General features: G+C 49.8%; 1 protein-coding gene across 2 annotated transcripts in view; it reads left to right on the forward strand.

Moving 5' to 3' along the window:
- The window catches only part of CNTFR (ciliary neurotrophic factor receptor), a 391,711-nt gene that overhangs the window by 347,268 nt on the left and 29,103 nt on the right, over positions 1 to 15,340 (forward strand). For both annotated transcript variants that reach the window (XM_069964886.1, XM_069964885.1), the window contains exon 10: positions 1,764 to 1,927. In XM_069964886.1, the coding sequence (XP_069820987.1) occupies positions 1,764 to 1,927 (164 nt within the window). The remainder of the gene's footprint in view (positions 1 to 1,763; positions 1,928 to 15,340) is intronic.

Raw genomic sequence — 15,340 nt, forward strand, 5'->3', positions numbered from 1 at the left:
TAGTAGTATATTCCTGTATATAGGAGCAGTATTATAGTAGTTATATTCCTGTATATAGGAGCAGTATTATAGTAGTTATATTCCTGTATATAGGAGCAGTATTATAGTAGTTATATTCCTGTATATAGGAGCAGTATTATAGTAGTATATTCCTGTATATAGGAGCAGTATTATAGTAGTTATATTCCTGTATATAGGAGCAGTATTATAGTAGTATATTCCTGTATATAGGAGCAGTATTATAGTAGTTATTTTCCTGTATATAGGGGGCAGTATTATAGTAGTTATATTCCTGTATATAGGGGCAGTATTATAGTAGTTATATTCCTGTATATAGGAGCAGTATTATAGTAGTTATATACCTGTATATAGGAGCAGTATTATAATAGTTATATTCCTGTATATAGGGGGGCAGTATTATAGTAGTTATATTCCTGTATATAGGAGCAGTATTATAGTAGTTATATTCCTGTATATAGGAGCAGTTTTATAGTAGTATATTCCTGTATATAGGAGCAGTATTATAGTAGTTATTTTCCTGTATATAGGGGGCAGTATTATAGTAGTATATTCCTGTATATAGGAGCAGTATTATAGTAGTTATTTTCCTGTATATAGGGGGCAGTATTATAGTAGTTATATTCCTGTATATAGGGGCAGTATTATAGTAGTATATTCCTGTATATAGGGGCAGTATTATAGTAGTTATATTCCTGTATATAGGGGGCAGTATTATAGTAGTTCTATCCCTGTATATAGGGGGCAGTATTATAGTAGTTATATTCCTGTATATAGGAGCAGTATTATAGTAGTTATTTTCCTGTATATAGGTGGCAGTATTATAGTAGTTATATCCCTGTATATAGGGGGCAGTATTATAGTAGTATATTCCTGTATATAGGAGCAGTATTATATTAGTTATATTCCTGTATATAGGGGCAGTATTATAGTAGTTATATTCCTGTATATAGGAGCAGTATTATAGTAGTTATTCACTATATTATAGTAGTTATTCACACCTTTCACCTGTCCTCCCTTCCCTGATGTATACTGTGCCTGAATAAAGATTCCTGAAGATCGGTGAGTGCCCGGACCTCTGTCTTCACTGTTTACATTATAGTAGTATATTCCTGTATATAGGAGCAGTATTATAGTAGTTATATTCCTGTATATAGGGGCAGTATTATACTTTGCACTTGGGATGTTGTTTCTGATCACTTGTGGCAAGGAACATTTATCCTGTGTTGCGGACGTGATAGGTGAGCGGTGAGTCCTCGCAGTGAGATGGACACAATTCACAATAATAATCATAGTAATAATTAATAATTTTATTGATTTCTGCGATATTTTTTACCTATCAGAATGAAGTTCTGCGGTGTTCTCTCAGGCTGTGGAGGCAATAGAGAAGCCTTATCCTTAACTACTGCCTCCCCCATTTCGTGTGGGCTGTTATGTGGCCGTTATGTGGCCGTTCTCACCACATTGTAGAAAGAAAAAGATGGGGAGGGAGAAGATGTTAGGTGACATTAGTGTCGGACATTCTGCTATGTATAATACTGTATGTGTACTCTAAAAATAGTTATGTAACCTCAGTATAGAAGCAGGAAATATGCACCATACATTATCCTAATACCATACCTGACTCAATCCCAGAATACTGACAGCAGCTCTGGAGCACCGACTGCGCCCAGGTGTTATACTGTGTACAGGAACATGGATGTAGATGGGGGGGAAGCTTTAAAAATGTTGTTTTTCATCCACAGTAAAACCCGACCCCCCAGAGAATGTGCTAGCAAAGCCCGTCCACAAGAACCCCCGGAGGCTGGAGGTCACATGGCAGATACCCTCCACCTGGCCCGACCCCGAATCCTTCCCCCTCAAATTCTTCCTGCGATATCGACCATTAATTCTAGACCAATGGCAGCATGTAAGTACAGATCTGTCTATCTATCTCCTATCTATCTATCTATCTATCTATCTATCTTGGGGGGGAGGGGTGGGTGATGACTAGTCGTGTTTCCTTGGGGGGGGGGGGGGGGGATTGTTGGCGGCAATGTCTTGTGGCAGTGACTCCTGGGGGGGGGGGTGATGACTTGTGGCGGTGTCTCCTGGGGGGGGGGGGTGATGACTTGTGGCGGTGTCTCCTGGGGGGGGGGGTGATGACTTGTGGCAGTGTGTTCTGGGGGGGGGGGGGTGACGGCGATGACTTGTGGTGGTATTTCCTAGGGGGGGTTATTGATGGTAATGACTCGTGGCAGTGTCTCCTGGGGGGGGGGGGGTGATGACTTGTGGCGGTGTCTCCTGGGGAGAGGGGGGTTGATGACTTGTGGCGGTGTCTCCTGGGGGGGGGGGTGATGACTTGTGGCGGTGTCTCCTGGGGGGGGGGGGTGATGACTTGTGGCGGTGTCTCCTGGGGGTGTGATGACTTGTGGTGGTGTCTCCTGGGGGGGGGGGGGGTGATGACTTGTGGCGGTGTCTCCTGGGGGGGGGGTGATGACTTGTGGCAGTGTGTTCTGGGGGGGGGGGGGTGACGGCGATGACTTGTGGTGGTATTTCCTAGGGGGGGTTATTGATGGTAATGACTCGTGGCAGTGTCTCCTGGGGGGGGGGGGGTGATGACTTGTGGCGGTGTCTCCTGGGGAGAGGGGGGTTGATGACTTGTGGCGGTGTCTCCTGGGGGGGGGGTGATGACTTGTGGCGGTGTTCTCCTGGGGGGGGGGGTGATGACTTGTGGCGGTGTCTCCTGGGGGTGTGATGACTTGTGGTGGTGTCTCCTGGGGAGAGGGGGGTTGATGACTTGTGGCGGTGTCAAATGGGGGGGGGGTGATGACCTGTGACGGTGTCTCCTGGGGGGGTGATGACCTGTGGCGGTGTCTCCTGGGGGGGGGGAGTGATGACTTGCGGAGGTGTCTCCGGGCGGGGGGGTGATGACTTGTGGCGGTGTCTCCTGGGGGGGGTGATGACTTGTGGCGGTGTCTCCTGGGGGGGGGGGTGATGACTTGTGGCGGTGTCTCCTGGGCGGGGGGGGGGTGATGACCTGTGGCGGTGTCTCCTGGGGGGGGGGTGATGACTTGTGGCGGGGTCTCCTGGGGGGGGGGTGATGACTTGTGGCGGTGTCTCCTGGGGGGGGGGTGATGACTTGTGGTGGTGTCTCCTGGGGGTGGGGGGGTGATGACCTGTGACGGTGTCTCCTGGGGGGGTGATGACCTGTGGCGGTGTCTCCTGGGGGGGGGGGGGTGATGACTTGTGGAGGTGGCTCCTGGGGGGGGGGGGGTGATGACTTGTGGCGGTGTCTCCTGGGGGGGGGATGACTTGTGGCGGTGTCTCCTGGGGGGGGGGTGATGACTTGTGGCGGTGTTAAATGGGGGGGGGGTGATGACTTGTGGCGGTGTCTCCTGGGGGGGGTGATGACCTGTGGCGGTGTCTCCTGGGGGGGGTGATGACTTGTGGCGGTGTCTCCTGGGGGGGGGGGGGGGTGATGACTTTTGGCGGTGTCTCCTGGGGGGGGGGGGGTGATGACCTGTGGCGGTGTCTCCTGGGGGGGGGTGATGACTTGTGGCGGTGTCTCCTGGGGGGGGTGATGACTTGTGGAGGTGTCTCCTGGGCGGGGGGGTGATGACTTGTGGTCGGTGTCTCCATGGGGGGGGGGGGGTGATGACCTGTGGCGGTGTCTCCTGGGGGGGGTGATGACTTGTGGCGGTGTCTCATGGGGGGGGGTGATGACTTTTGGCGGTGTCTCCTGGGGGTGGGGGGGTGATGACCTGTGGCGGTGTCTCTTGGGGGGGGGGGGGGTTTACTTGTGACGGTGTCTCCTGGGCGGGGGGGTGATGACTTGTGGCGGTGTCTCCTGGGGGGGGGGGTGACGGTGATGAGTTGTGGCGGTGTCTCCTGGGGGGGGGGTTGATGACTTGTAGCGGTGTCTCCTGGGGGGGGGTTGATGACTTGTAGCGGTGTCTCCTGGGGGGGGGGGTTTACTTGTGGTGGTGTCTCCTGGGCGGGGGGGTGATGACTTGTGGCGGTGTCTCCTGGGCGGGGGGGTGATGACTTGTGGCGGTGTCTCCTGGGGGGGTGACGGTGATGACTTGTGGTGGTATTTCCTGGGGAAAGGGGGGGGTTTGTTGGTGGTGATGACTTGTGGCGGTGATTCCAGGCAGACAGCGCGGGGCACATCTGGACATCTCCCCCTGGCAGCGATATCCGGCTCTCCAGACCTGGCACGGTGCCCTGGCACACTCTCTGATTACCGGGCCGCTAAAGGACCTGACACAAAGCTCCCTGCACTTAATTCAAGCAATGTCAATTAGGACGGTGGCGAGCGGAGGAAGCGAGGGATGAGGGCGCAGCGCACGGATATTAATATGCAGTATTCATGGCTGGGATCGATGGCGGATGCATTACCCTGCGTTATCAGAGTCAGCAGCTACAGGACGCTGCGCCCGTGACCCACCGCGAAGGGCAGATCCGTGTACCGCCACCTGTGGGGGATGGGCGCTGCGAGTCCTCTGTAATGTATGGCGGATCAGTGATTGTCAGATGGTTATTTTGCAGTTTATTGACACTTTGCGCCATATGTATCACCACTTGGCGTTTTTTTCTTTTATAAAGTAACAGTGCGGCCCAACGCTGCGATGCTACCACAAATGTAGCCGATCGCTGCGCCAAATATTTACAGAGGTCGCCTGGATCTGTCTCTGGTTTATGCAGCGAGAAGCTCAAAGGTCAACACAATCCTCAGGGGACGATCCTCGGGGGCGGGGCTACAGCCAGAGGGAAGCACCACGCCCATGAGCACCTGCAGACAGGGGGCGAGGCTACAGCCAGAGGGAAGCACCACGCCCATGAGCACCTGCAGAGAGGGGGCGGGGCTACAGCCAGAGGGAAGCACCACGCCTATGAGCACCTGCAGAGAGGGGGCGGGGCTACAGCCAGAGGGAAGCACCACGCCTATGAGCACCTGCAGACAGGGGGCGAGGCTACAGCCAGAGGGAAGCACCACGTCCATGAGCACCTGCAGAGAGGGGGCGGGGCTACAGCCAGAGGGAAGCACCACGTCCATGAGCACCTGCAGAGAGGGGGCGGGGCTACAGCCAGAGGGAAGCACCACGCCCATGAGCACCTCCAGAGAGGGGGCGGGGCTACAGCCAGAGGGAAGCACCACGCCCATGAGCACCTGCAGAGAGGGGGCGGGGCTACAGCCAGAGGGAAGCGCCACGCCCATGAGCACCTGCAGAGAGGGGGGCGGGGCTACAGCCAGAGGGAAGCACCACGCCCATGAGCACCTGCAGAGAGGGACTGGTGACTCCTCAATGAAAGATATTACTGTGTATTCAGGTCACCTATCCTGTCTACTGTATAACATCTCCCTGTATATCAGCACGGTGTACGATATAACATCTCCACGTATATCAGCGCGGTGTACGGTATAAGATCTCCCTGTATATGGCCACAGTGTACGGTATAACATCTCCACATATATCAGCACAGTGTACGGTATAACATCTCCACATATATCAGCACAGTGTACGGTATAAGATCTCCACATACAGTATATCAGCACAGTGTACGGTATTAGATCTCCACATATATCAGCACAGTGTACGGTATAACATCTCCCTGTATATTAGCACAGTATACAATATAACATCTCCCTGTATATCGGCACAGTATACAGCATAAGATCTCCACGTATATCAGCACAGTGTACAGTATAAGATCTCCACATATATCAGCACAGTATAACATCCCCTGTATATCAGCACAGTATACGGTATAAGATCTCCACATATATCAGCACAGTATAACATCCCCTGTATATCAGCACAGTATACGGTATAAAATCCCCTGTATATCAGCACAGTGTACGGTATAAGATCTCCACATATATCAGCAAAGTATACGGTATAAGATCTTCACGTTTACCAGCACAGTATACGGTATAACATCCCCTGTATATCAGCACAGTATACGGTATAACATCCCCTGTATATCAGCACAGTATATGGTATAACATCTCCTACATATCAGCACAGTATACAGTATAACATCCCCTGTATATCAGCACAGTATACGGTATAACGTCCCCTGCATATCAGCATAGTATACGGTATAACATCTCCCTGTATATCAGCACAGTATATGGTATAACATCTCCTACATATCAGCACAGTATACAGTATAACATCCCCTGTATATCAGCACAGTATACGGTATAACGTCCCCTGCATATCAGCATAGTATACGGTATAACATCTCCCTGTATATCAGCACAGTATACGGTATAACATCCCCTGTATATCTGCACTGTGTGTGGTATAATGCCTCTCTGTATATGAGCACAGTATACAATATAACATCCCCTGTATATACCAGCACTGTATACGGTATAATGTCTCCCTGTATATTAGCACTGTATAACATCCTCTGTATATAAGCTCAGTATACGGTATCATGCCCCCCTCAGGTCTGTGTTGCGCTGCCCCCTATAGAGCGGGCTGTGAGGCTCTGGGTGCGGGTGGTGAGTGGCGGCACAGGATTAGAGAGATGCCACCCGGCTGGTCTTTCTTCTGATGTCTTTTCCGCTCGGCCCCTCATTCTTGGAGCTTTGCTTTGTACGGCTGCCAGATGCCCCCCCCCCCCTCGCCGGGATCGGGTCTCCTATTAATGAGAAATCAATGTCTCAGGCCATTAGCATTGGAAAGACAAACAAAGCAGTGAGCGGAGGGGAGGGGGCCCGGGGCCCTATCAAGCCGGCAACTCTGCTCATGAAAACCCCATTGATTGCTCTGATCTCTCAGGCTTCGGCCTTTGATGCAGGTGGACACTGCCAGCAGCCATGGCCGCCATCAGTGCCCCCCCCCTCCCCAACCAGCGCAGAGTAATGCTGCCAGCAGCCATGGCTGCCATCAGTGCCTCCTCCCCATCCAGCAAAGAATAATGCTGCCAGCAGCCATGGCCGCCATCAGTGCCCCCCCCCTCCCCATCCAGCATAGAGTAATGCTGCCAGAAGCCATGGCCGCCATCAGTGCCCCCCCTCCCCATCCAGCATAGAGTAATGCTGCCAGCAGCCATGGCCGCCATCAGTGCCCCCTCCCCATCCAGCATAGAATAATGCTGCCAGCAGCCATGGCTGCCATCAGTGCCCCCTCCCCATCCAGCATAGAATAATGCTGCCAGCAGCCATGGCTGCCATCAGTGCCTCCTCCCCATCCAGCATAGAATAATGCTGCCAGCAGCCATGGGCGCCATCATTCCCCTCCCCATCCAGCATAGAGTAATGCTGCCAGCAGCCATGGCCGCCATCAGTTCCCCCTCCTCCCCATCCAGCACAGAGTAATGCTGCCAGCAGCCATGGCCGCCATCAGTGCCCCCTCCCCATCCAGCATAGAGTAATGCTGCCAGCAGCCATGGCCGCCATCATTCCCCCCCCCTCCCCATCCAGCATAGAGTAATGCTGCCAGCAGCCATGGCCGCCATCAGTGCCCCCTCCCCATCCAGCATAGAGTAATGCTGCCAGCAGCCATGGCCGCCATCATTCCCCCCCCCCTCCCCATCCAGCATAGAGTAATGCTGCCAGCAGCCATGGCCGCCATCAGTTCCCTCTCCTCCCCATCCAGCACAGAGTAATGCTGCCAGCAGCCATGGCCGCCATCAGTGCCCCTCCTCCCCATCCAGCATAGAGTAATGCTGCCAGCAGCCATGGCCGCCATCAGTGCCCCCCCCCCCTCCTCCCCATCCAGCATAGAGTAATGCTGCCAGCAGCCATGGCCGCCATCAGTCCCCCCCCCCCCCTCCCCATCCAGCATAGAGTAATGCTGCCAGCAGCCATGGCCGCCATCAGTGCCCCCCCCCCCTTCCCATCCAGCACAGAGTAATGCTGCCAGCAGGCATGGCCGCCATCAGTGCCCCCCCCTCCTCCCCATCCAGCATAGAGTAATGCTGCCAGCAGCCATGGCCGCCATCAGTGCCCCCCCCCCCCTCCTCCCCATCCAGCATAGAGTAATGCTGCCAGCAGCCATGGCCGCCATCAGTCCCCCCCCCCTCCCCATCCAGCATAGAGTAATGCTGCCAGCAGCCATGGCCGCCATCAGTGCCCCCCCCCCCCCCTTCCCATCCAGCACAGAGTAATGCTGCCAGCAGCCATGGCCGCCATCAGTGCCCCCCCTCCCCATCCAGCATAGAGTAATGCTGCCAGCAGCCATGGCCGCCATCAGTGCCCCCTTCCTATCCAGCACAGAGTAATGCTGCCAGCAGCCATGGCCGCCATCAGTGCCCCCCCTCCCCATCCAGCATAGAGTAATGCTGCCAGCAGCCATGGCCGCCATCAGTGCCCCCTCCCCATCCAGCATAGAGTAATGCTGCCAGCAGCCATGGCCGCCATCATTCCCCCCCCCCCCCTCCCCATCCAGCATAGAGTAATGCTGCCAGCAGCCATGGCCGCCATCAGTGCCCCCCCCCTCCCCATCCAGCGTAGGGTAATGCTGCCAGCAGCCATGGCCGCCATCAGTGCCCCCCCCTCCCCATCCAGCATAGAGTAATGCTGCCAGCAGCCATGGCCGCCATCAGTGCCCCCTCCCCATCCAGCATAGAGTAATGCTGCCAGCAGCCATGGCCGCCATCAGTGCCCCCCCTCCCCATCCAGCATAGAGTAATGCTGCCAGCAGCCATGGCCGCCATCAGTGCCCCCCCCTCCCCATCCAGCATAGAATAATGCTGCCAGCAGCCATGGCCGCCATCAGTGCCCCCCCCTCCCCATCCAGCATAGAGTGATGCTGCCAGCAGCCATGGCCGCCATCAGTGCCCCATCCCCATCCAGCATAGAGTAATGCTGCCAGCAGCCATGGTCGCCATCAGTGCCTCCTCCCCATCCAGCATAGGGTAATGCTGCCAGCAGCCATGGCCGCCATCAGTGCCCCCCCCCCCCCTCCCCATCCAGCATAGAGTAATGCTGCCAGCAGCCATGGCCGCCATCAGTGCCCCCCCCCCCCTCCCCATCCAGCATAGGGTAATGCTGCCAGCAGCCATGGCCGCCATCAGTGCCCCCCCCCCCATCCAGCATAGAGTAATGCTGCCAGCAGCCATGGCCGCCATCAGTGCCCCCCCCCATCCAGCATAGAGTAATGCTGCCAGCAGCCATGGCCGCCATCAGTGCCCCCCCCTCCCCATCCAGCATAGAGTAATGCTGCCAGCAGCCTTGGCCGCCATCAGTGCCTCCTCCCCATCCAGCATAGAGTAATGCTGCCAGCAGCCTTGGCCGCCATCAGTGCCCCCCCTCCTCCCCATCCAGCATAGAGTAATGCTGCCAGCAGCCTTGGCCGCCATCAGTGCCCCCCCTCCTCCCCATCCAGCACAGGGTAATGCTGCCAGCAGCCATGGCCGCCATCAGTGCCCCCCCCCATCCAGCATAGAGTAATGTTGCCAGCAGCCATGGCCGCCATCATTGCCCCCCCATCCAGCATAGAGTAATGCTGCCAGCAGCCATGGCCGCCATCAGTGCCCCCCCCCTCCCCATCCAGCATAGAGTAATGCTGCCAGCAGCCATGGCCGCCATCATTGCCCCCCCCCATCCAGCATAGAGTAATGCTGCCAGCAGCCTTGGCCGCTATCCCTGTCCTAGATGACATTAGTAATCTATCCGCACTGTACTGATATATAGACATTACTAATCTATCAGCAATGATGATATATAGACATTAGTAATCTATCCGCACTGTACTGATATATAGACATTAGTAATCTATCAGCAATGATGAGATATAGACATTAGTAATCTATCTGTACTGATGATATATAGACATTAGTAATCTATCCACACTGATGATATATAGACATTAGTAATCTATCCACACTGATGATATATAGACATTAGTAATCTATCCACACTGATGATATATAGACATTAGTAATCTATCCACACTGATGATATATAGACATTAGTAATCTATCCACACTGATGATATATAGACATTAGTAATCTATCTGTACTGATGATATATAGACATTAGTAATCTATCTGTACTGATATATAGACATTAGTAATCTATCCGCACTGATGATATATAGACATTAGTAATCTATCTGTACTGATGATATATAGACATTAGTAATCTATCTGTACTGATGAGATATAGACATTAGTAATCTATCCGCACTGTACTGATATATAGACATTAGTAATCTATCCGCACTGTACTGATATATAGACATTAGTAATCTATCCGCACTGATGATATATAGCCATTAGTAATCTATCTGTACTGATGATATACAGACATTAGTAATCTATCTGTACTGATGATATACAGACATTAGTAATCTATCCGCACTGTACTGATATATAGACATTAGTAATCTATCTGTACTGATGAGATATAGACATTAGTAATCTATCCGCACTGTACTGATATATAGACATTAGTAATCTATCTGTACTGATGAGATATAGACATTAGTAATCTATCTGTACTGATGAGATACAGACATTAGTAATCTATCCGCACTGTACTGATATATAGACATTAGTAATCTATCTGTACTGATGATATATAGACATTAGTAATCTATCTGTACTGATGAGATATAGACATTAGTAATCTATCCGCACTGATGATATTTAGACATTAGTAATCTATCCGCACTGATGATATATAGACATTAGTAATCTATCTGTACTGATGAGATATAGACATTAGTAATCTATCTGTACTGATGAGATACAGACATTAGTAATCTATCCGCACTGTACTGATATATAGACATTAGTAATCTATCTGTACTGATGATATATAGACATTAGTAATCTATCTGTACTGATGAGATATAGACATTAGTAATCTATCCGCACTGTACTGATATATAGACATTAGTAATCTATCTGTACTGATGAGATATAGACATTAGTAATCTATCTGTACTGATGATATACAGACATTAGTAATCTATCTGTACTGATGATATATAGACATTAGTAATCTATCTGTACTGATGAGATATAGACATTAGTAATCTATCTGTACTGATGATATACAGACATTAGTAATCTATCTGTACTGATGAGATATAGACATTAGTAATCTATCTGTACTGATGTTATACAGACATTAGCAATCTATCCGCACTGTACTGATATATAGACATTAGTAATCTATCCACACTGATGATATATAGACATTAGTAATCTATCCGCACTGTACTGATATATAGACATTAGTAATCTATCTGTACTGATGAGATATAGACATTAGTAATCTATCTGTACTGATGAGATATAGACATTAGTAATCTATCTGTACTGATGATATATAGACATTAGTAATCTATCTGTACTGATGATATATAGACATTAGTAATCTATCCACACTGATGATATATAGACATTAGTAATCTATCCGCACTGTACTGATATATAGACATTAGTAATCTATCTGTACTGATGAGATATAGACATTAGTAATCTATCTGTACTGATGATATATAGACATTAGTAATCTATCCGCACTGATGATATATAGACATTAATAATCTATCTGTACTGATGATATATAGACATTAGTAATCTATCTGCACTGTGCTGATGATATATAGACATTAGTAATCTATCTGTACTGATGATATATAGACATTAGTAATCTATCTGTACTGATATATAGACATTAGTAATCTATCCGCACTGATGATATATAGACATTAGTAATCTATCTGCACTGTACTGATGATATATAGACATTAGTAATCTATCTGTACTGATATATAGACATTAGTAATCTATCTGTACTGATGATATATAGACATTAGTAATCTATCCGCACTGATGATATATAGACATTAGTAATCTATCTGTACTGATGATATATAGACATTAGTAATCTATCTGCACTGTGCTGATGATATATAGACATTAGTAATCTATCTGTACTGATGATATATAGACATTAGTAATCTATCTGTACTGATATATAGACATTAGTAATCTATCCGCACTGATGATATATAGACATTAGTAATCTATCTGCACTGTACTGATGATATATAGACATTAGTAATCTATCTGTACTGATGAGATATAGACATTAGTAATCTATCTGTACTGATATATAGACATTAGTAATCTATCCGCACTGATGATATATAGACATTAGTAATCTATCTGCACTGTACTGATGATATATAGACATTAGTAATCTATCTGTACTGATGAGATATAGACATTAGTAATCTATCTGTACTGATATATAGACATTAGTAATCTATCTGTACTGATGAGATATAGACATTAGTAATCTATCTGTACTGATGATATATAGACATTAGTAATCTATCTGTACTGATGATATATAGACATTAGTAATCTATCTGTACTGATGATATATAGACATTAGTAATCTATCTGTACTGATGAGATATAGACATTAGTAATCTATCCGCACTGATGATATATAGACATTAGTAATCTATCTGTACTGATGATATACAGACATTAGTAATCTGACGCTGATTTGCAGACATGACTAATGGATGTGTGATAATTCCTCAGTATTTTTGGCTTCTCTCCGCTGTTCTCTGCCGCCTTCCGCGTCTCCTTTATTATTCGGACGTCTTGTAAAACACCTCGTCCTCCTCTCATTGTAAGATGACGGACAATGGACGGATCGTTCTCCACACAAAGGACTGAGCGGCGGTGTGTAGACAATGGTCTTATCAAGGCCTTCATCTGTACGCCGGCGGCGGCTATGTTGGTGAGGATGACGCTCTGCGCCTAATATTAGATCCCACATAACCAGCTAGTTATACAGAGAGGAGCAGATGGATGGCGGCCATGATCTCAGATTATTACAAGAGACGGAGAAGCAGTGCCGGAGCCGTAACCCCCTCCCTGCTGGACTGAGGGAAAGTTACTGTGCGACGCACGCCGCCGCCATGTTGTGTCACACTAAATCCTGCACATGTACATGTGACTGGAGACAGACGACCCGGGCGTCATCAACAGGATCACTGCAAGACAACTGGTTACTGATCCGCAGTGTAGATGGCTGTCAGACTGCTGGGCCCCACCAACTGCATGACCAGGGGCCCCACCCACAACATGACCCTGGGCTCCCAATAAGGCCTGACTGGGGGGCCACGCTGACCACATGACTGGGGGCCACACCCACAACATGACCCTGGGCTCCCAATAAGGCCTGACTGGGAGGCCACGCTGACCACATGACTGGGGGGCCACACCCACCACATGATCAGGGCCCCAGTGTCTCAGAATGACGCTGAGGTGGAGTATGTGAGCAGCATTATATGGAAGTTTATGGCGCTGTTTTATAGTAAAAATGTCCCACGTGAACCATAGCAACCAGTCACAGCCCACATAGCAACCAATCACTGCTCACATAGCAACTAATTCCTGCTCAGCTTTTATTTTACTAAACCTCATTATTATGTAAAAGCTGATCTGTGACTGGTTGCTATGTGAGTTGTGATTGGTTGCTATGGGCTATTGACCGCCATCAATCTCCCACTGTGTCTCTATGGGAGTAACAATGGTGGCCAATCAGATGATACCCCACCGATCAGACACTTATTACTGGATGAACAGATGATAGGGAGATAGTGATTGATAGGAAAATGGATATATACATACAGTATACTCCTATAACATTGTCCTTTGTCATCTATTTCTCTTGTGTTCTTGTCTCTTTTTTTCTTCTCCGGTACGGTTATATCCTCTTGTTTCTTGTGTTTCTTCCTCTGTTATGTTCTGCGGTACGGTTGTATCCTCTTGTTTCTTCCTCTGTTATGTTCTCCGGTACGGTTGTATCCTCTTGTTTCTTCCTCTGTTATGTTCTCCGGTACGGTTGTATCCTGTTGTTTCTTCCTCTTTTATGTTCTCCGGTATGGTTATATCCTCTTGTTTCTTCCTCTGTTATGTTCTCCGGTATGGTTGTATCCTCTTGTTTCTTCCTCTTTTATCTTCACCGGCAGGGGCTGGCTGGCACATTTTAGCCTGGGGGGCAGGTACACAGCAGTGGCCCATGAGTAGCCGGCTAGCGGCCCATCCTTCAAGGACCACTCTGGTCCTTACCTTTTATTACGCTCCCCACATCGGTGCGAGGAAGGTAGATGCCACCCACTCCAATACTTCCTCCAGCGGCAATGTTCTCACAGTTCGGATAACACATTGAGCCCTTCCAGTCATTTGTAAACAAGGAATTCCTACTGTTCCCTGTGAAGGGGTCGGAAGACACTTTCCTATATAAGTCTATGGGACGGCTCAGCGCTGACACCGAACCATAGTCCCATAGACTTACATTGACAAAGAGACTTCTGGCCCCTTCACACAGAGCAGTAGGAATTCCCTGGTCACAAATGTCCAGAAGGGCTGGAGACATTATCCAAACTGTGCTCCTGGCAGAAGTACAGGCCCGGGTTATCATCCACCATCCCTGCACTGATGTTGGGAGGGTAATATTTGGTAAGAGCACAATTGTGCTGATATGGTTTTCAGCTGCACAGTATAGATTTACTGTGCATCTCCCCGAGGCTACCAACCACTGGGTATAAGATGCTGGGAAAGCTGGGTGACCTCCATTACACTGAGTACAATACAAGATGCTGGGAAAGCTGGGTGACCTCCATTACACTGAGTACAATACAAGATGCTGGGAAAGCTGGGTGACCTCCATTACACTGAGTACAATACAAGATGCTGGGAAACTGGGGTTTCTGTATTTTCACCATAGTCACTTTTCCCTTCACATGATCACTTTTGCTGTCGAAATTCCCCCGCCCCCCTCATGTGCGCACCCCCTATTAGTAAAAATAATAATAAACATGGGATGCTGTGTGTGTGTGGAGGGGGGGGGGGGCTGCAGGGGATGCTGTGTGTGTGGGGATGGGGGGCTGCGGGGGATGCTGGGAGGGGGGGGGGGTAGGATGGGGGGCTGCAGGGGATGCTGGGAGGGTAGGATGGGGGTCTGCAGGAGATGCTATGTTCGGGTATAGGGGGGTCTGCAGGGGATGCTGTGTTTGGAGATGGGAGGTCTGCAGGGGATGCTGTGTGTGTTTGGGGATAGGGGGGGCTGCAGGGGATGCTGTGTGGGGGGGATGGAGGGGGCTGCAGGGGATGCTGTGTGTGTGGAGGGGGGCTGCAGGAGATGCTGTGTGTAAGGATGGGGGGTGCAGGGGATGCTGTGTGTGTGGGGATGGGGGGCTGCAGGGGATGCTGTGTTTGGGGATAGGGGGCTGCAGGAAATGCTGTGTGGGGGGGATGGAGGGGGCTGCAGGGGATGCTGTGTGTGGGGATAGGGGGGCTGCGGGGGATGCTGGGAGGGGGGGGTAGGATGGGGGGCTGCAG

This window comes from Dendropsophus ebraccatus, chromosome 3, assembly GCF_027789765.1.
Source record: "Dendropsophus ebraccatus isolate aDenEbr1 chromosome 3, aDenEbr1.pat, whole genome shotgun sequence".
Taxonomy (NCBI): domain Eukaryota; kingdom Metazoa; phylum Chordata; class Amphibia; order Anura; family Hylidae; genus Dendropsophus; species Dendropsophus ebraccatus.